Source organism: Anabrus simplex, chromosome 1, assembly GCF_040414725.1.
Source record: "Anabrus simplex isolate iqAnaSimp1 chromosome 1, ASM4041472v1, whole genome shotgun sequence".
Lineage (NCBI taxonomy): Eukaryota > Metazoa > Arthropoda > Insecta > Orthoptera > Tettigoniidae > Anabrus > Anabrus simplex.
The window spans coordinates 166961795-166985149 of NC_090265.1; the positions used below are offsets into that span (position 1 = coordinate 166961795).

The 23355-nt window shown below is 39.9% G+C and overlaps 1 protein-coding gene across 2 annotated transcripts in view; it reads right to left on the reverse strand.

Moving 5' to 3' along the window:
- Nucleotides 1–6654: 6654 nt before the first annotated feature.
- LOC136858818 (probable cytochrome P450 304a1) overlaps nucleotides 6655–23355 on the reverse strand; it is a 365722-nt gene continuing 349021 nt past the window's right edge. For both annotated transcript variants that reach the window (XM_068230565.1, XM_068230566.1), the window contains exon 10: nucleotides 6655–7028. In XM_068230565.1, coding sequence (XP_068086666.1) covers nucleotides 6844–7028 — 185 coding nt within the window. In that variant the 3' untranslated portion in view covers nucleotides 6655–6843. The remainder of the gene's footprint in view (nucleotides 7029–23355) is intronic.

The following is a 23355-nucleotide window of genomic DNA, read 5'->3' on the forward strand; positions in this document are numbered from 1 at the left end:
GAAAAGAAAGATATTACAGAACTGAAAATTTGTATATGGGTTCTCCTTTAAAAATAAAGAAACACGTATTTTTTAGTTTTTGGAAAATCCAATTAATGGCGGTTAAACAGGAGTGACAAATTGGGGTGAATTTTTTGAAAGACTATATCTACAGAATATCTTGGAAACGTAAAATGTTACAGACGTAAAAAGTGGGTGTTTGGAATCTCCTGTAAATGTAAAGAAACATAGGTGATTTGTTTTTGGAAACTCCACTTAAGGGGAACTCAAAAGGGGTGAAATTTTAAAATGAGAATTTTTACAGTATATTTAAACACACTTAACATGTTACAGAAGTGAAAAATGGTAGTTTTATCTCTATTAAACATAAAGAAACGTGTATTTTTAGTTTTCGGACATACCAATGGTGTTGAATTCTTTTAATTAGGCTACTGATATCTCAGAAATGAAGATGTTACAGACGTGAAATTTGATATTTGCAATCTTCTTTAAAAGTAAAGAAACACATATTCTCGGAAAATCCAATCAGGGGGGGGGGGAGGTGAATGAATTGAAAAATTAATTGACTTAATTGTATGAGAATACATACATCTAAAAAAACTATATCTCTTACAGACGTGAAAATTCGTATTTGGATCTCTTTTAAAAACAAAGAAAAACGCGTTTTGGTGGGGGAAACCATCTTGGAGGGCGGGAGTGTAAAGGAGTTGAATTCCTTTCATGAGGACACATAAATCAAAAACTGAAGAAGTTAGAGTTGTGATAATTGGATTTAGAAGATCCTTTACTATTAAAGAAACAAGTATTTTTGCGGGAAAATTTACTTAGGGGGGGGGCGAGTATTGTGAAATGAAGTGAAAAAAGTAAATTATGTTTATGGGGATACTTATATCTCAAATCTGAAGGTAATAGACGTGAACATTGGTGTTTGGAATCTCCCTTAAACATAAAGAAACAAGCATTCTTTTAATTCTTTTTTTGGGGGGGGAGGGGGGTTGGCGGTAAATAAACTTAACGGCGGTGGGGTGTAGAAGGAGGTGAGACCAATTGATTTTACTGTTATTAATGTACTTATAAGGATCCTCCGTTGCTCAGGCGGCAGCACGCTGGCCTCTCACAGCTGAGTTCCGTGGTTCAAATCCCGGTCACTCCATGTGACATTCGTGCTGGACAAAACGGGGACGGGACAGGTTTTTCTCCGGATACTCCGATTTTCCCTGTCATCATTCATTCCAGCAACACATAATAATAATAATAATAATAATAATAATAATAATAATAATAATAATGTTCCGGACCGTCGTCAAATATGCGGACCGCGCTGGAAACGGCTCCTGGACGGGTAATGACTAAGAATGCAGTCCGGCCGCGGGTTCAGTGCCGCCAAGGCAGCCAATATGACACCACGCCGGATCTCCTGAAGGATTTTATCCATATTAAAAATGATTATAGGAAAAGATGGCAAAGATTTACGGACCCAACTGACCGGGAGGAATACCTGAGCCTAGCCCGGGAAGTACGAAATCGATTGCTGGATAGGAAGATTGAAAAATGGGAGGAAACGTGCCGTAAAATAATAGAGAAGCAGTCAGATCGGGAATATTCCTGGATTCTCGCAGAAAACGAGTCAGATCGCGAATTTCGGTGGATATTATATCTAAAACAATAAGCATTCATTATAAATTTCAGTATAAAACCGTAGCGAAGCACGGGTACCTTGCTAGTATCTTATATAATAACAAAGAATGCTTTCCCAAAGCTTACATGCAATGCATGTCAAACTGACTGGCCTGTAATTTTCAGCTTTGTCTTTCACCCTTTCCTTTACATACAGGGACTACTATAGCAACTCTCCATTCATTTGGTAAAGTTCTTTCATGCAAACAATAATCAAACAAGTACTTCAGATATGGTATTTTATCTTTAGTATATCCCCCAAAATTTTATCAACTCCAGCTGCTTTTCTAGTTTTCATCTCTTGTATCTTACTGTAAATGTCATTGCTGTCATATATAATTTTAAATACTTCTTTAGTATTAGTCACCTCCTCTATCTGGACATTATCCTTGTAACGAACAATCTTTACATACTGTTGATTGAATACTTCTGCCTTTTGAAGATCCTTGCATACACACTCCCCTTGTTCATTAATGATTCCTGGAATGTCCTTCTTGGAACCTGTTTCTGCTTTAAAGTACCTATACATATTCTTCCATTTTTCACTAAAATTTGTATGGCCACCAATTATGCTTGCCATCATGTTATCCTTAGCTGACTTCTTTGCTAGATTCAATTTCCTAGTAAGTTCCTTCAATTTCTCCTTACTTCCACAGCCATTTCTAACTCTGTTTCTTTCCAGCCTGCACTTCCTGCTTAGACTCTTTACTTCTCTGTTATAACATACCACCTTTAAAAGTACAAACCTGTTTTCAGATTCCTCAACAATTGCTTTAAACCCATCCCAGAGTCTGTTTACATTTTTATTTACCGTTTTCCACCGATCATAGTTACTTATTAAAAACTCCCTCATGCCTGTTTTATCAGCCATATGGTACTGCCTGATAGTCCTAATTTTAATACCTTCCTTTCTTTCACATTTATTTTTAATTACCACAAAAACAGCTTCATGATCACTAATACCATCTATTACTTCGGTTTCTCTATAGAGGTCATCAGGTTTTACCAACACCACACCCAGAATATTCTTCCCTCTAGTTGGTTCCATCACTTTCTGAATCAGCTGCCCTTCCCATATTAACTTATTTGCCATTTGTTCGTCATGCTTCCTATCGTTCGCATTACCTTCCCAATTGACATTTGGTAAATTGAGATCATCTGCTACAATCACGTTCCTTTCCTTATCATTTCCCACATAGCTGATTATCTTATCAAATAATTCTGAATCAGCATCTGTGCTACCCTTTCCTGGTCTGTACACTCCAAAGACATCAAGTTGCCTATTACCTTTAGAGATGAGCCTTACCCTTAGAATTTCGTGTTTGTCATCTTTAACTTTTTCGTAGCTTACAAATTCTTCTTTCACCAGAATGAATACTCCCCCTCCTAACATTCCTATCCTATCTCTACGATACACCCTCCAGTTCCGTGATAAAATTTCTGCATCCATTATATCATTTCTCAGCCATGATTCAACTCCTATTACAATATCTGGTAAGTATATACCTATTAAATTACTTAATTCTATTCCTTTCTTTACAATACTTCTACAGTTGAGCACTAACCTTTTTATGTCATCCCTACTTGATTTCCAGTTCCCTGTTCACTTAACACCGCTCCCTAGGCCACCCTGTTTCTCTGAATGTATCTCCCTATAACCCTTCTAAACAAATTTTGTAACTTATATGTACCACTGCGGTTTAAGTGAAGGCCATCTGGGTGCAGAACCCTATCTCCTACCCACCCATTAGGATCTAGAAATCTCACTCCCAGTTTCCCACATACCCACTCCTAAGGAATAATAGCAAAATGTAAATACACAATGTATTTACTCCAGCAGCACTGGGGTAGATGGGGTTCAGTGCACGCCACTGATGTAAAGATTTTTGACTACAAGGGTAATGTCCGGATAGAGGAGGTGACTAATTCTAAAGAAGTATTAAAATTTACCTATGATAACAATGACATTTACAATAAGGTACAAAAGTTGAAAGCTAGAAAAGCAGCTGGAATTGATAAGATTTCTGAGGACATACTATAGACAATGGGTTGGGATATAGTACCATATCCTAAGTATCGTACTTATTTGATTATTGTTTGCATGAAAAGCTATACCAAATGAATGGAGAGTTGCTATTGTAGCCTCTGTATATAAAGGAAAAGGGGATAGACATAAAGCTGAAAATTACAGACCAGTCTGTTTGACATGCATTGCATGTAAGCTTTGGGAAAGCATTATTTCGGATTATATTAGACATGTGTGCGAAATTAATAACTTGTTCGATAGAAGGCAGTTCAGGTTTAAGAAAGGTTATTCCACTGAAGTGCAACTTGTAGGATTCCAGCAAGATAGAGCAGATATCTTGGATTCAGGAGGTCAAATGGACTGTGTTGCAGTTGACCTGTCTAAGGCATTTGATGGGGTGTATCATGGGAGACTACTGGCAAGAATGAGTGCAGTTTGACTAGACAAAAGGGTGACTGAATGGATGGGGCTATATTTCTTGAAATAGAACTCCGAAAATTAGAGTAAGTGAAGTTTTATCTGACCCTGTAATAATTAAGAGGGGAATTCCTCAAGGCAGTGTTATTGGGCCTTAATATTTGTTGTTGTTGCTATTTTGCTTTACGTCACACCGACACAGATAGGTCTTATGGTGACGATGGGACAGGAAAGGTGTAGGAATGGGAAGGAAGCGGCCGTGGCCTTAATTAAGGTACAGCCTCAGCATTTGCCTGGTGTGAAAATGGAAAACCATGGAAAACCATCTTCAGGGCTGCCGACAGTGGGGTTTGAACCCACTATCTCCCGGATGCGAGCTCACAGCTGCGCGCTCCTAACCGCATGGCCAACTCACCCGGTCCTTAATATTTTTTTATGCATACAATATATAAATGATACAAGCAAAGAATCGAATTGGAGATAAGGCTTTTTGCAAATTATGCTATTCTGTGTAGAGTAATAAGTAAGTTACAAGATTTTGAGCAACTGCAAAATGACCTTGATAATGTTATGAGTTGGTCAGTAGGCAATGGTATGATAATATCATATCATCATTTCCCCTTATCCAGCTCCTGCTGGGTCTGGGTATTAAAGGCACTTCTCCATCTTCCCCTTTCCTTCCACCATTCCTCTTCCAAAATCGTGTCTCAGTCTAAATTTCATCTTATACCACTCTTCACTATTTTAATCCACCTGTTCTAGGTCTTCCTCTTGCTCTCTTGCTCTTACACCTTGCCTCCAGCATCTGTCCTGGAATTCTTTTCTCCTCCATCCTCTTTACATGTCCAAACCACCTTAGTTTATTCTTTTCAATCCTCTCATATAGCTTTCCTATCCCCACTTCCTTCCTAACATCTTCATTTCTCACTCTGTCTTTCCTTGTCTTTCCTATCATACTTCTTAGGAATTTCATCTCACTGGCTTGAATTATACTCTCTTGCCTGCTAGTCAAAGTCTACGTCTCAACTGCATAAGTCAGTATGGTACATAGTACATTTTGTACATTATCTCTGTACATTTCCTTGGTACTTCCTTGCTCCAAACAAGTTTTCTTACACTTTGGTATAATGCATTGCACTGCTGTATCCTCCTGCTAATCTCCACGTCCACCCAAGCATTTTGCATTAATTCACTTCCAAAGCTGTCCACAATTTCCAGACACTGACTTCCAATTTTCACAGTGCCCTTTTCTTGCCTTTCCCCTCTTCACATCATCATAGTCTTGCTTTTATCTGTACTGATTTTCATGCCATACTTCTCAATTTTTTCGTTCAATATATCTAGTTGTTGTTGGACTTCTTTGCTGTTCTTTACCCAGATCACAATGTCATCTACAAATGGCAGTATCTTCTACTCTTTATCTCCATGGTCAACCAACTTACAACTACCTATTATTGGTGGATTGGTTGAAACTGGCTAAGAAAATTGCCATGAGCTGAATCCGGGTAAGACCCCAACTAGAATGTGGTTCCAGTCTATGGGACACTCACTAGGATTACTTGATTCAAGAACTAGAAAATATCCAAAGAAAAGCAGCTTGATTTGTTCTGGGTGATTTCTGACAAAAGAGTAGCATTATAAAAGTTTTGCAAAGTTTGGGCTGGGAAGGACTGGGGGAAAGAAGACGAGCTGCTTGACTAAGTGTACGTTCTGAGCTGTCAGCGGAGAAATGGCGTGGAATGACATTAGTACACAAATAAGCTGAGTGATGGTTTGATTACACCTCACCTTAAGCGCTGGCTTTGTGCGGCCATTGAGAGCGATGTTACGTGAAATACTTAAAGTAAAAGCAAAAATACGTCAATATGAACAACAGCAATCCTACAAGAAGAAAACATGTGTCTTTTCTCCTTAAAAATTGCAGGCTTGCTTCTTTTACACTCTCCTAAATTCGCGGTATGTGTTGACCACTGATCAAATACCTGAATAGAGTGTTTAAATGATATGTAGGTAGTTAAGAGCAAAGAGACAGACCTTAAAGTGAATCATCATCCGCAAATATTTAAAGATGCGCTTAAAGTAGGACACAAACGCACTTGTCAACAATGTCACTTGTCGCAATGGTCAGTAAGTGTCATGCTAATTGATATTTTCAGAGAAAATGCATTAGTAGAGAGACTGAGCCCAGAACAGAGTGCAAGAAAGAAAATTTGTGCAATTTTCTCCGTTGAAACTATTGAAATTGATGCTTTCTTAGTGCATTGGTTATGATAGAGATGTGCAGTGACCAAGAATTGAAAAAGTGCTTTCCATGTAGTAATGAATTTTAGGACTTGGAAAATAGAAAAGTGTGCTTGTATATAAGAAAAGGCTAGAAAAACAACAGATAGGGAATCTGTCACCTAGATGACTGTCCTAAATGCAGATCAGTAGACATTGGTGGTTTCATTAATGTAATCCCACAGATGAATGGTTAGTAATAATGTTGGTCTTGGGAGAGGTTTGTGATCAAGGGTTTTAATTAAGTGTCCATCTTGATTGATATACTTCAGCATTATATTTCACTCAGAAACATTAGTCAGTAGGAGAAAATCTATAGCAAATTATATCACAATGTTGTATACCTCAACCGTCATTTTCCATTTATCATTGTTATGGAGCATGGATACTGTTTGTACTGTCTACAATACCATATTACACATAATTTCATTATAAAATGCACGTTAGCTTCTGGGAATAATTCTAGCCCATATATCTACAGGAGTAAGAGAAAATCCAGGGTGTGCTGCAGTTATGGGGGGAAGATTAGCAGGATCATCTGGTTCAAAGGTGAAATGCTGTAGTAGTCCAGCAGTGAACAGAAACATAATCTGTCGAGAGAATGTTTCACCCACACACAGCCGCTTTCCTGAAACATGAAAAATATTTTCAGATAAGTACCTGTTAATATTCTACTCTGATGAATTTTATGAAGTTCAGTTTCTGGAGGAAAAACATGTAAATAATTTACTGACATTACAGTACTTATATTCATGTGTGCGGCTTGAATAAAAATCAGAACTCGCTCCCAATTTCCCACATACCCAATCCATAGTCTCATTTAAATCCCCAATCACTATTCAGTCTGGGTCCCTTCTACACTGCATTTCATTGATAACAATGCCTTGAATAAAAGTCAGATCAACTGACATGCTAAGGACATTGTTAGGGAATTTGTTACAGGCATTGTTAACCCGTCAGTACTCGAGGGTGAGCGCTGCACTCACTTTAATTTTTAACAGCTTGTAACTCTAACCTAGTGGAAATTGGGAAGCCAAGCTCTCGTCTACCTTCCCTTCTGAGTATCCCCTTTGACGGACACAGAAAATCAGAAACGTGAGTGCTTCCCAGACGCTTTGATTTCAATCATGCGAACGGAAGTGAGCGCAGCGCTCACCCGCGAGGATCCGTGTAACTTTTCGTGCATGTGCGAAGCAGTGCGAGTCTGAGTGCCGAGTGATGTTTTATTAACATATTGAATATGGAATGTGAAGACACATTCAGAAGTGGTTGTTAGAGGAATCTGATGATGACATTATAGGCTCTCCTCTGGTAATAGACAGTGATATTGAAGATTCGGAGGGAGAGATTAAAAACAATGATCATGACACTAGCCGCTGACGATTCTGATTTCGATGAGCACATTGGGCCTCATTATGTTGGTAAGGACAATGCCACGGTGTGGAATATTCATCCCCCTCCACACAACAGGCGAAGGAGCAAGAGGAATAGTGTCATTCATCCGCCTGGTGTGAAAACACGTGCTCAGCACGCAGCGACAGTTCTCCAGTCGTGGGACTTGTCCTTTCCTAACGATGTGATTACTGAAATAGTGAACTACACAAACGTTCGTTTGCGGAAGTTCATACAGAATTACACTCGTGAGCGTAACGCCTTGGACACAAATGTGAACAAGATAAAGGTTTGTTATACTTAGCAGGAGTTATGAAATCATCACATCAAAATATCCGAGATATGGGCAACTGATATCACAGCACCGGATTATTTTCGCCTGGTAATGAGTTACGATAGATTTTATTTGCTTCTTAGTGCTCTGAGGTTTGATGATATTCGTACTAGGCATCAAAGGAAAGCTCTGGATAAGTTGGCGCCAATCAGAGAAATATTTCAAAGTTTTGTTCAGCTATGTGAAGACAATTACAGTTTCGGGGAATACGTCACACTGGACAAAATACTGGAAGGATTTCGTGTCAGGTGCAGCTTCATGCAGTACATTCCAAACAAACCATCCAAATATGGAATCAAAACTTTTGCCTTGGTTTGTTCTCGGATATTTTATACTGAAGACATGAAGATGCGGGAAGACAGCCTGAAGGTCCCCTTGTAATAGAGAATAGTCCTAGTAGTGTCGTCAGAAGAATGGTTCAGCCAGTAGAAAACAGCGGCCGGAACGTGACTGTCGACAACTGATTTTCTTCCGTTGGGATTGTGAATGGGCTTGTACGGGAGAAGAACCTAACAACGGTTGCAACACTGAAGAAAAATAAGCGGGAGATTCCGCCAGAACTAGTCAACACTAGATCCAGGCCTGTAAATAGCAGCATTTTTTCTTTTGGGGAGCATTGCATGCTGATTTCGTACGTGCCTAAAAAGAATAGAAACGTAATACTCATATCAAGTATGCACGAATTTCCAGTAATTGATGAAACAACTGGGGACCTTACGAAACCAGAAGGACCTACATTGTATAATTTGACGAAAGGAGGATTCGATGTTGTTGATGAAATGAAGTCTTTGTACTCTGTATCTAGAATGTGCTGCAGATGGCCTCTAAGAATATTTTTCATAATGTTAGATATTGCCGGTATCAACAGCCAGGTTATTTTTCGTTCGAACACATCTGAATAATTACCGAGAAGGAAGTACCTGAAGACACTCGCCTGGACCTTACAAAATTCCATCTTGAAGAAAGAGTTGCAAAATTTGTAATTCACTCAGATCTGCGTCTGAAAATTCTGAAAGTTCTGGAGGAAAAGACCGATCCTCCACAGGTGACATCGTCGGGAAGGGAAAAGTGTGCATACTGTCCAAGAAAGACAGGAAAACAGCAGCCAGATGTGTGAAATGCAGTGCACCAATTTGCGGATACCACATAGTAACACTTTGTAAACCATGCCATTTTCCACACCCGGATCAAAGTGACTCGGAAACGGAATAAAGGTGACAACAGTGTTGAGACTTTATATTGAAACATCTGTTCCACAAGAACATGAACTGTTGCCTAATTTACGAACAGTTTCAACAATTACAGGTCTATAGGCAGAAACATAGCTTTATAGGTTTTTGTTTGGTTTTATTTTTTATTTTTGGATTTTGTTTGTGCAGAAGGTGGTTACATGTCATGCTACTATCCAGATTTCAAGAAATTAATGGATTTTAATCTGAATAAAGTGAGCGAACCCAGTTCTAGTAAGATTAACATAAATTTCTATGAATCACGCATTCAAACCTATATTAAGTGAGTTAAACCCAAGCATGTATACTATTATTTCAAAACTGCACTTATAATGAATAAATCTCCTTCTCTGAATGAACGCTGGCAAAAGAAAAGGTTAGGAAAACGAACATACACGAGGTGAGCGCAGCGCTCACCCGCGAGTAACGGCGTTATACATGCGGCCGCGAGTACTGTCGGGTTAAAGCCAATTTATGCAAATGGGAGTTTACTCTCTATCTTGGTGTCCTCAATTACTAATGTTTACAAATGATGTACCCAGTGGACTATTTGTGTATTCTTGGAATAATGGAATAACTGATATTGATGTTGGCTTAGCCACTGTGTGGTATAGTCAAAGGTTGCAGGGTGTAATCTCAGCATTGTGGTTCATTTCAAGGATAAGAAAAGCAGCTGGAATTCGTAAGATATCTGGCGATATACCAAAGACAATGGGTTAGGATACAGTACCATATCTGAAGTTCTTATTTGATTATTGTTTGCATGAAGGAGCTATGCCAAATAAATGAAGAGCTGCTATAGTAGCCCCTGTGTACAAAGAAAAGGTTATAGACATAAAGCTGAAAATTACAGGACCGGGCGAGTTGGCCATGCGGTTAGGGGCGTGCAGCTGTGAACTTGCATACAGGGGATAGTGGGTTCAAACACCACTGTCAGCAGGCCTGAAGATGGTTTTCCCATTTTCACACAAGGCGAATGCTGGGTCTGTACCTTAATTAAGCCGGGCTGAGTGGCTCAGACGGTTAAGGCGCTGGCCTTCTGACTCCAACTTGGCAGATTCGATCCTGGCTCAGTCCGGTGGTATTTGAAGGTACTAAATACGTCAGCCTCGTGTCAGTAGATTTGCTGGCACGTAAAAGAACTCTGCGGAACTAAATTCCGGCACCTCAGTGTCTCCGAAAACCGTAAAAGAGTAGTTAGTGGGACATAAAACAAATAACATTATTATTATGATTATTATTATTATTATTATTATTATTACTATTATTATTATTATTACCTTAATTAAGGCCACAGCCGCTTCCTTCCCACTCCAGCCCTTTCCTATCCTATCATTGCCATAAGACCTATCTGTGTCGGTAAGACGTAAAACAAATTGTAAACAAAAAATTACAGGCCAGTCATTTTGACATGCATTGCATGTAAGCTTTGGGAAAACATTCTTTCTAATTATATTCAACATGTTTGCAAAATTAATAACTAGTTCGTATTCCACTGAAGCTCAACTTTTAAGATTCCAGCAAGATATAGCAGATATCTTGGATTGTATCGCGATTGACCTGTCTAAGGCATTTGATAGCGTGGATAATGGGAGACTACCGGCAAAAATGAGTGCAACTGGACTAGATAAAAGAGTGGCTGAATGGGTGGCTATATTTCTAAAAATTATATCTCAGAAAATTAGAGTATGTGAAAATTTATCTGACCCTGAAAGAATTAAGAGGGGGAATTCTTCAAGGCAGTATTATTGGGCCATTATATTTTATATATATATATATATATATATATATATATATATATACATGTAATATGAGTAAAGAAGTAGAATCAGATATAGTGTTTTTTGCAGATGATGATATTCTGTATAGAGTTACAAGATTGTGAGCAACTGCAAAATTACCTCGTAATATTGTGAGATGGACAGCAGGCAATCGTATGATGATATACGGGGTTAAAAGTCAGGGAATGAGTTTCATAAATAGGAAAAGACAACTCAGTTTTAATTACTGTGTTAGTGTGGTGAAAGTTCCTTATGGGGATCACTGTAAGTACCTAAGTGTTAATATAAGGAAAGATCTTCATTGGGGTAATAACATAAATGGGATAGTAAATAAAGGTTACATATCTCTGCATATGGTTATGAGAGTATTTAGGAGTTGTAGTAAGGATGTAAAAGAGAGAGGATGTAAGTCCCTGGTAAGACCCTAACTAGGGTATGGTTCCAGTGTATGGGACCCTCACCAGGATTACTTGATTCAAGAAGCAGAAAAAATCCAAAGAAAAGCAAGTAGATTTGTTCTGGGTGATTTCCAACAAAAGAGTAGCATTACAAAAATGTTGCAAAGTTTGGGCTGGGAAGACTTGGGAGAAAGGAGGTGAGCTGCTCGACTAAGTGGTATGTAATACCAATATAGTTGGTCCGTTATTGGACATTATAAATTTTCCAGCTGACTCATTTCTGGTTGCCAGCATTTCGCCTCAATGTGCTAAGTTGGGCTCATCAGTTGTTAAATAACACACCTACCAAGACGCATTGCTAGTGCATACCGTGGAGGCCGTCGTCATCTTTTCGTTTTCATTCCCAACCCTGCAGGGATGAGGCGGGCCACCAAGAGGGTTGTGCCCTCGCTCTGGCCGAAGTCCCGGGCATGTTGGGGGTTGTGTTGAAAGAGGAAGGTGTGTAAGTGGGTGTGAAATATGACGGAGATGGAAGAGGGGGATGTGGCCTTTTCCTGGGTTTTTTCCTTTTTTTAAATTGGTCTGTTTCCATAGGGTGTGTAACAGCATGACATTATATATTTAATACATACCGGTATACATCAGTGGCGTCGCGTTCTATATGTTCAGTGGTTCAGTGAACCCCCTAGAAATATATAACTCTTAGTAAAATGGTTAATCAAGTGCATATTTCTTTAATTACGTCTGTAAATTTGCGCTCGGAGCGATAATTTTGACATCAACACTCGATTGCTCTCCGGAATCAGCGAAAAGGTTCAATTTCTGGATTGCGGGCGCGCGGCGGTGGGACGTAAGGAGGGTGAGCAAGGCGCGTGGACGTGTGAGGCAAGGGGGGGTAACCCGAGAACAAAGCTAAACTATCGCTGGTGACTAGACTAGCTCTTGGCAGCCCTCGACACGATCTACATCGAACAAGCCCGAAGTTAGCCCATGTATTGTCTCAAAGCGCGCGGTTAAAATTTGCTGAATATGGTACGTTTTGAAGGGATTTTAATTTCACGATTTTGCGTTTTAGACGTAATTAACCGCAATGAATCAAAATACTTTGGTAACTGGATTTGTATAACATAAATAGGCATACCGGTACGTAGCCTATGTGTATGTAATTATTGTAATTTTTTAATCAGTAAGAAGTGCTCATAAAAGCAAAATACGTCAATAAAGGAGCACAAGTAACAACAGGCGGACTAACACGTTCTTGAAGCAGTATTTATTTCTGACCCTTCAGTTCAACCACTTCCGGAACAGTACCGTAGCGAATATCTACTCAAGACTGTGTTTAGTAAAGTGCTCTATTGTATCTGACGTTCGTTATCACTGTGTTTGGCGGTGTCTTGATGTGTGTGTCGTGTATTCATCAGTCTGGAAATGCATACCGTTCAGTTTCTTCTCGAGAATACCTTTCCAACACTTGGTTTAGAAGAAAAATGCAGAATAAATCAGCTGGGCAGGCCTCTTCCCTCCCTGAACATTATTCAGAAGCAAACTAGTAGAAGTAAGGATTTTTGTAGAACATTTAAGCCACAGATTTACGAGAGGAATACTTGGCTATGTGGTTGCGATACCATTAATAGGCTTTTCTGTTTCCCGTGCATGCTTTTTGCTAAGGGTAAGGACACGAATTGGACAACAACAGGGGTATCAAATCTCAGCCATTTAACACAAAAGATCAAAAATCACGAAGCATCTATTACACATAAGACTGCATGTTTGGATCTTTCAGTTCTGGGGAAAACAGGTATTAGGCAGCAGCTAAGTAGCGCTTTCAGAAGGAATATTGAGAGACATAATGATAGTGTGAGAAAAAATAGGTACGTGCTCTCGAAGATCATTGACTGCGTGAAGTTCTGTGGTGAATTTGAACCTGCTTTGAGAGGTCGTGACGAAACACTCGATTCAAACCATCCAGGCGTATTCAGAGGACTCATTAATTTTACTTCGGCATTGGATACCGTTGTTAGGGGTCATTTCAACAGTGCTACAGTCTTCAAGGGTACGTCGAAGGACATTTAAAATGACATTCTGGAATGCATGTTGCAAGTGTGTCGCGAGAATATTTTAACTGAAGTAGCTACTGCAGATTTCGTTTCCGTAATAGCAGATGAAACATCTGATGTGTCTTCATAGTGTCAGTTAGTCATTGTACTTCGATATGTATTAGCTAATCGGGAGCCTGTTGAAAGGTTCTGGACTTTCTTAAACCCAGCAGGAAACGACGCCTTCTCATTAGCCGATTGTATAAAACGGGTCCTCACTGAAGTAGTTGGAGAGCACAAAGAAAAAGTAGTCTCCCAAAGTTACGATGGTGCCAATGTTATGAGCGGCCGACATTGCGGAGTACAAACAATTGTAAGGCAAGACTACCCATTTGCTTACTTTGTGCATTGTTACGCCCATCATTTGAATTTAATTCTGGCCCAGACTGCTAGCCACAGCAAAGAAGTGCGATTGTTCTTTGCCACCATTGGGGAGATTTCAGCATTTTTTTCTCATTCGCCTCAGAGAGTGGCTATTCTTGATGAGGTTGTGGGCAGAAGAGTTCCGCAAGGCTCAGCTACGAGATGGAACTTTAAATCAAGATGTTTTCTTACATTGCATGAGCATAAGGAAGCAATAGTGGAATGCTTGGAGAAAATTGAAGACACGAGCAGACAAATAGCTACTATGAACCAAGCACACGGACTGCGTCTGAAAATACAACACCCAACGTTTACTTTTTGGTTAGAGTTCTTTTACAGGGTTATGCCTCACGTGGACATTCTATACAACCAAGTACAAAAGCGTTCTGCTAACCCTGTATCAGTGCGAAGTGCAGCAAGCTCCTTTGAAACGGCAATTTCGAAAGTAAGGGACAATGTTGACAACATTGTTGTGGAGGAAAATGTGCAAGAAGACGACAGGGGGAAAAAAAGATGCGAAAATAGTTACTACTCGAGGAACATTGCGGCAAAAGAGGTATGTGACGTGATTATAAATCACAGCAAAGAGAGGTTCAAATTCTCTAACTATTTACTGGCCTCAAGCCTCTTTGATCACCAATTCTTCCCATCCTTCCAAAATAATTTTCCAGAGGAGAATCTTACGTATATTATACAATCATATCCTCTTCTTGACAAACATAAACTGAAAACCGAACTGCAAGTGATTTACTCAAGAAGTGATTTTAAAGAAATGAACAATGCAACTGATTTACTTGTTTGTTTTTTTTTGATAGAGAACAATCTCAAGGAACCTTTTCGGAGAAGTGACGAAACTTTTGAAATGAATTATTACTGTCCCCATGACTACTTCTGAACCAGAAAGATGTTTTTCCACTTTAAAGCGGATTAAGACATTCCTAAGGAGTATAATGGATGAAGAAAGACTGTCTGCTCTTGCTATTTTGTCCATCGAGAAGGAGATGACCCATAAATTAGTCGATTTTAATGAAAAGGTAATGGACTTATTTGCTGCCAGGAAGGAAAGGAGGATGGATTTCCTGTACACACAGACGACAGCTGTTATACCAACGCCAGCAACGTCTTCAACATTAGGCGAAACTGGATCAACTGAAGGTAATTGCACTTTATATTCTCTGTCTTTCATTATTCGTTCTGGTAACTTCTTTTTTTCTTTTATTTGCTAGTTGTTTTACGTCGCACCGACACAGATAGGTTTTACGGCGACGATGGGACAGGAAAGGGCCAGGAGTGGGAAGGAAGCGGCCGTGGCCTTAATTAAGGTACAGCCCCAGCATTTGCCTGGTGTGAAAATGGGAAACCACGGAAAACCAGTTTCAGGGCTGCCGACAGTGGGGTTCGAACCTACTATCTCCCGAATACTGGATACTGGCCGCACTTAAGCGACTGCAGCTATCGAGCTCTGTGGGTAACTTCTTCGAGCTGCAGCCGTCTGCATTCAAACGAAAGTCACCTTTCTAGTCAAACAATGTCACTATTTTACATCTATGTAAATATCAAGTAACATTAAATTTGGACACGTTATTTTTCAAAGTAGTGAACCCCCAGATGTTTTATCCACGAGCCGCCACTGATATACATACACTCTTCAAAAAAGGGGATATATATTGAACCCTTGAACTTACCATTCCATCGTTGGTCGGCCACGGCTGCTACAGTAGAACAATTTAGAACTCTTAAATCTTGGGTCGTTGCGGGAATAAATTCGGTCACGATCTTAACCAAACGATGGGGTTCAGAAGAGAGCCTAACTACTTGAAATGAGGAGCAAAAATGTGCTTACTAACCTTTATTAAATTGAAAGAGCACGATAACATCATTAATTTAATATGCATTCTTGTAAAGTAAAAAATATAAATTATTGATTTTTGAATGTTCCAAACACAGTCACATTACATAACGTCACTTTGTTTCTTACAATGTCGAAGAGTTGCTTCGGAGAAGCTAATATGGTAGTAGACAGCGAAACTGAAAAACTGAAAAAGGGGAGACCTGAAAACCGGGCACCTATTATTCCAAACGAGAACTGAGAGTTAATCCACACGATCCGTGGAAAATCTGACTTTCAACAAGTAGAACGCCTGATTTTCTCTCAATTAAGGTTATCCACCAGTCGAATACCCTTCACGGATACGGAACACCCGCCGAATGGACCCTTAATCGAACCAAACTGACTATCAGTTGCTTTGGATAGGTTGCGAAATATTATGGGAAAGCATGGTGTTCACTACAAGTTAACAACATCATTCACAATTGAAATAAAATCCCACCATGTATTTGTCATTCATGACACCCTTAAGTGATAAGGTAATCCCGATGCTAAATGTGCATCACCCCAAACAGCTGTTCGGAAGGAACCAACAACAACAGGATCCGAGAGGATCTTACGTTATGTCGTTCTAAAGGAACAAAACTGCGAAATGCAGGAAACAATTACTAATCATGCATTTAGAAGAAATGCCAAACACTGAAGATAATTAAAAGGTGGAAAGTCACTTGAAAAATATTATTATCGAACCGATTTTCAGGTTAGAAATGGGTTTGTTATGCTTAATAAAATTACCAGTCCACGCTAAAATTTACTACAACTTTGAGGAATTCTTTCCCTTGAAAACAATGCTACCAGTACAGATCTCTCTATTTACTGTCTGTCCCAACACACTACTTGTAAAGTGATTACTTACTTACTTTAACTATGAATAAGAATGAAAATACGATAAGATTGAAAATAAAATAAAATACTGGCCGACGAATCGAAACCGCATTCGCACCTCAAGTCTCACACTAATACACTGAGTGTCAATATGCACACTATCAAACGAAAACGGACGTTAGAACGAGAAAACAATAAAGTCCGTAAATTAAATTAACATCTCGAAGTCATTAAAGCTTAACACGCACGAAGAATCACAGTAAAAATATTTAATCTATATCGAGCCGATATCCAACACTTGGACAAACCTCACTTGTCAACAGCTGTCCCGTTATCGCAAGGAGAGCTTCGCATGGACCCTCTTCATAAATCATTTCGTACTGTAACTGCTACCTTCATCCAGGCCACTTCAACAAAAAAAACAAAAGAAACATCTAAACTGAGACTTGAGTGTGTACAGCTACCATCCCAGACCTATCGTCGGGCTCACTTGAAATCTGTACACCCTAACACTAATCATTATGTACATGATGCCTTCCAAATTCTATCGTCGGGCGTGACCTAGGACGTCTCATCATCAGTGACTCCAAGAATAACATGTGACGTCCTAAATCTATCGTCGGGCGTCAAAGTGGGTCGTACTACGCCTCCCTTAACATATCAGGCGAACTAGCAATTTCAAACACCTCCGACATTTAACACAAAATCTGGTCAGACAAAATACGCACGACGGAACCACGTCTCTTACTATCAAATGAATGCAAGTCGAAAAACACAGTAAGTCTCTACCATTACAATACATGAACTCAAAAATAAGTATACGTGACGAACGATTCTCCACCTCGAACAAAATCTCAGCCTGTGCACTGAAGTGTTAGGGAAGCAAATGAAAATTCCCAACACATATTTACCATTTAGTGGATACCTTCAAAAATAATAATCATCACTACCGCATTCGAAATTCTCAAATCGCCTATCATCAATTCCAACTATATTATCAATGACCTCTCCAGTGAACAAATTCGATACAACCCAACCATGGGTCCAAAGTGCTCTTTGATCCTTGAGGTCGCTCATTATCTTATTATCCATACGGGCTTTACGTAACAGAAATCACTGGATGTTTACTACCAAGACTTTAACATTTTACTAGGGTCGTTTTCACTTGGAATCTTTCTATAAATTTACGATGCTTCACACCATAGTCGTCTCAAATTCGGATTGATTGCGGAAAACAATACAGCCTGCCTCAACACAGCCTGTTTCCTAAATACTTCCTCTACAAAACTATAGCTTGTCTCAACATTCTTCCTCCTCGCTTTATTCCAGCGGTATCTCTCTCATCTCCACATACATATAAATTCGTCGCTCTCAATTCCTTTTCCTTCAATATCCTTTTTCATACTTCGATCCCCTGGTGAAAACGACAACCATTATTAAACACATCTCTTACTTTACTATTATTACGACTTTCGAACCTCGAGAGTCCAAGAGCACCCAGCGACTTTCGTATCATTGATATACACTATGTCCCAAAATTTCCTTCCCATTAATGACTGTGACTCTAACAAATTTCCCCGAAATCATCTAAATATGCCTGCGATCCTTGTAAAAATATACTGGTTAAATGCACTTTAACAAAGAAAAATTTCCTTATCCCGCGGTAGACATTATTATTATTATTATTATTATTATCGACCGACGTTTCTGAATTCAACTGACATCTGAGATTAAGATATTCGCCACGACAAATTTACACTTATAACGTTCCAAAAATCCACGCTTTGGGTGATATCTCATCGAACATTCAACACAAAATTTTTAGCATCGCATTTTACCGTTCTTGACATGAACTTTACACACTGAAATTTTCACACGCTGACCAAAAATTACAACACCTTTCGCCTGATAATTACGAATATCAACCCGACAATCTTCTTGAAAAGTTGGTTGGGACAGACAATAACTAACTAACTACAACATAATATAAAATAGACAGACCTGCACAATGGTGACATTCCCAGCATTCTGATTACATCGTCACCAGCTGACCTCGGGCTTAGCCGCTCATTTTCACAGATAACATTTTCATTTCCAAAATCTCACTCATACAAACACTACCCTTCACACACACGAGATTAAAATTACCATATAAATCAGGCACTTTCTCTGTAACTTGCACCACGAACTTCCCTCGTCCTGCAGTCGACTACAACTGTCCGATGCGTTCCCAGAGTGGTTTCTCTCTCCGTTACCTCAATAAAACAGGTGTTCGGCCGATAAGGGAGCAGAACTACTCTGAATAGCTTCCCCCAAGACTCTGCTTCACTTTCAAGTGTACATGAGATGATATAAATAAAACCTGCTGCGTATATTTCAACCAGCCTACACCTTCCTGGTTCGTCGGCAAACGTTCAGAACTTTCCCAATCACTTTTTCTTCTTAACCAAGTATATGGACCTTAGCCACGGACATGTATTTAATTATTTGTCGGTCAATCTGGCGCGAATTTCCAATGGCGACGGGCGCAAGCTCCCGCGGCTTCAAGTTCCAGATCGACACTGAAAATTATACGGTGGGGGGTTTCTTTTATAATCTCAGGAGGGACGCTATCCCTTCTATGAGGCTTGGTTGTGTAATCTGCCAATTTTGCGTCTAATAGACCAATTTTGATGAGACTTGTCCCAGAACTCCGGACAGACTTGCACTTATGTTAGATGTTAATTTTATAATTTTTCTACACTCACAACAGGGGAAATAAATTGTTTCTGCCCGTGCGTTTCGCGCGTTTTCTTCCTCCCCTGACCTTGGCACGTGTAGCTGGTTCGCTGATCTCACGCTAACATGTACTTAGGCTTAACTGCCTTTAAGTTTTCCCTGGTGTCACTAACTTCACGGAGGGTGTACGAATAATTTTGCTTATTTATTTCTTTATTTACTATATTGTCAAAATCCCTCGTTGTGCAGAATTCCATTAATTTAAAGAATTGTCGGGCACTCGAGTCCCACCGAGGTGTCCCGGCAATTCACGAGCTCGCCGTGAGTGAGAACCTCCCCACGCGACATCGGGGCTCATAGGAGCGCAACATGGCTGCCTTCAAACATAAAAGTACTTTCTTAATACCAAATAAATATTGGAGAAAAAAATATTTTTCTCACCGTAGAATTATGGGTTCATAATCCACCTACAACGACGAAATGTTTACCCAGAAAGGGGAAATATTTAAACAGATATATTCCTTCAAAATTCTGAATTTTACATGGGAATTTTGATACAAATGAACCATGATTCTACGTAAAATTTCCCAGTCGATGTCACTCTTGACGTAGGGCTCTGTTACTTTCACGTATTTCCCTGTTTTCTTCTTCCAACAATAGAATTGCGTTACAGATGTCATCAATAAAGTCTTCTCTTAAGAATGAACATTGTAAACATTCAGCGTCTTCCTCTTCTTTACTCCCGCTGCTTCCCTGTCCTTGGAGTGGTGCCTCGACCTGTCTTCCTCTCGACGTGACGATCATATTTACGGGTTGCACTTCTTCTTCTTCTTCTTCTTCTTCTTCTTCTTCGGTGACCATTTCCCCAGCTGGTAAGGCTGCGTCATCCTGTAGTGGAACTCTTTCTTCTGCTCTATGATAAATCTTTAATCTTCTTATTGGGTGGCGGTCATCATTTAACTGGGAGTTGCCAGGAGTCTGTTTCTTGCTGTTATCGATGTTATGTGCGTCATTTGGTCGTCTCTCCTTCAGAATCTGGGATGAAAGACTCTGAAATTTTTCCTACTGGGAATTTGAAGTTGTTTTTCTTCTATCAAGAGCCGACATTGACTCCTGCTCAAAATCTGGCGCAAATGGGTTCAGACCGGAGTTTCGCTGGTCTTGCCTATGTGCCTTCTGGAATTCCAGACTTTCAGCCCCGAAACAATCGGTGTTGACTTCCTGGCGCTGTATAGCCCCCTTCCATTTTCCCTTTCGTGGTCCTTCCTTAACCCTTCGGTGTACTGAGCACGTTCACGGTACCTTTCATCATCGTCACGGCGGAAGTTCTGGGTTCGATTATTTCCCCAGTCCCTGCGGTTAATATATCCATTTCTGAAATTCCTCTGGTTTTCTCTGTCCCCATCGTATCGCCTCCAGTAAGGGTTCCTCCTTTGTGGATAATTCCAGTTACCCCTACGCCTTTTCCAATCCTCATTTCGTGGATGCGAGGGTTCCCAGTTATTACGAAACTCACGCCTCCGCTCAGTCGACTGTGGTTTCCCCTGCTCAGGTGCCTCTTGACTTCCCTCTGGAACCTGGCTAACAGTGTTTACATGTTGCTCGTGCGATCGTCCCCTCTGGGTGCTACTTGATTATGGGTATGATCCAGTTGCCTAAGGATCATTTCTGCTTACATGGGGGTCTCTACCTTTGATGCAATGAGCATCCTTTGTACTTCGGGAGGCAGCTGCTTTTGGATGGCCTGGACCAATTCCTGCTCCGAGGGCGGCGCCTCAAGTTCTCTGAACTTTACCATTTGTGCAATAAAGTACTCACTGAATTTAGTAGGGCCTATTGCAGTATAACGACGTGAGTATAGTTCTAATCTGAGACTCTGCTGAATTTCCGTACTCCAAAATTTATTTAGAAACGCCCTCTGGAATTCATCAAAGGTATCAAAGTGGTATCGGAAGCCTTTGAACCATAAAAGTGGTGCCCCCTCTAAATATCTTTCAGCTACCCTTAACTGACGTTCCTCAGGAATCTTGGCGTCCCGGATGTACTCCCTGAGATCCTTAAGAAATCCCTTCGGCGTGGTATGTGGACCTCCATTAAATTTCTTAGGCTGGTCCTCATGTAACTTGATCATGTTAATAACGTTTGTGACCCCTGAGCCTTGAGATCGACTGGTATCTACATTCGAGCTCTGACCGTTATTATCTACATGACTGATATTTGGCAATTGACCACTGAGGTCAGGGTTAACAGCTGTCGAGGTTTGACTCAAAACTTTGTCCACCTTGGACTGCATATCTACCACGCTGCTAATCCAACTGCTCACTTCGCTCTTAATGAACCCAACTTTCTTGTCCGTTTCTTCCTGGGCTAACGTGATTTCCCTTAAGTCCTGTTCTATACTATTTTGCCTGTCGTTGAATTCCCGGGTGTGTTCATTTTTCATTTCAACTAACTCCTCTTGAATTTCTTTAATTAAGATTTCGGAGTCCTCATTAGCCACTTGGAGTTTACTAATTGCTTCCTCATTAATTTGCAACAGTTTCTTCTCCATTGTTTCGGTTTTTGACAATACTTGACTATCCAATTCCACACTAATTTTATCTACCTTGTTGTTCAGTGACTTAATGTCCGCAGATAATAATTGACGTTGTTCTTCTATTATGGTTAGCGTTTTCCCCTTTTCCTTATCAACGGAATTCCGCATCTCCACGACCTGTTGTGTAATGTCGTCCTTAAATTCGACCTGACTGTCGATCAGCTGTTTGTGCGCTGCCTGGCTTTCCAGTAAATGCTTGTCAAGTTCCTTCCTCATCTCCTCCTGACTATCGCATAACCTACTGTACATGTCGTGGCTTTCGTCAAAACGCTTGTCCATATCGGTTTTTAAACTGTCATGGATTTTGGAAAACTGTTTATCAAAATCGTTCTTTAAATTGACCTGCACTTCCGCAAATTGTTTACCAATTTCATTCCTAATTTCCACTTGGCTATTATCAAAACGCTGGTTGAGTTTACCTATCTCACCCCTAACTTCCTCTTTAAGTTCGGTGCACATAGTGTGTGTCTCATGAACTACGTTCTTCAACCCAGCATTCAACTCATCACTAGACTCTTTACACCTAGCCTGGGTATCCTCAATACTACTCTTTGACTCGTCACTAGTGTCTTTCAAACTAGACTGTAACTCCTCACGAGTGTCTTTCAAACTAGCTGCCAAACATTCACTTTGAAATTTCATATCCTCCCTCAAATTCTCACTCTGGACTTTCGCGTCCTCCATCTTACTATTCAAACTATCACTCTGACCTCTCACATCCTCCCTCAAATTCTCATTCTGGTTTTTCGCGTCTTCCATTTTACTATCAAAACTGTCTATCTTACTATCCAACCTCTCATCACGAACTTTCATGTCCTCCCTTAAATTCTCATTCTGGACTTTCATGTCCTCTATCATCTGCATTAACTTCTCCATCATCGCCTGACCTTCCATCTCACAATATCACAAAGAATACAATAATGAGTACGCTGGCTGTTGATGCAACCAGAATACTCCAAACTACCAAGGAAAGAATTCACTATCTACTGCGTTTTCACATACAAACGCTATTATAATTTAATACCGAAACTGACAACATTCCAACAGTTGTCTTATAAAATTTTGTTTATATGGCTGGTATCACAAAATTGTTTAATGAAAAGAAAATTCTGAAGTTAATAAGTTACTCTGGATAAATATCCCACATAGTTTCGCTTCCGTAACTTAAGTAAATAAAGAACATGTTAACGCATAAACTTTGAATGTAATTCGGCGTTACCACTTCCAAAATTTATATTGGCAACATGACATAAGCTTCAATACAGCTTTAAATACTGGTTTCCTAAAATGCATTGTGACTGTTATTATTATTATTATCTACCAAGTAGTTACGCT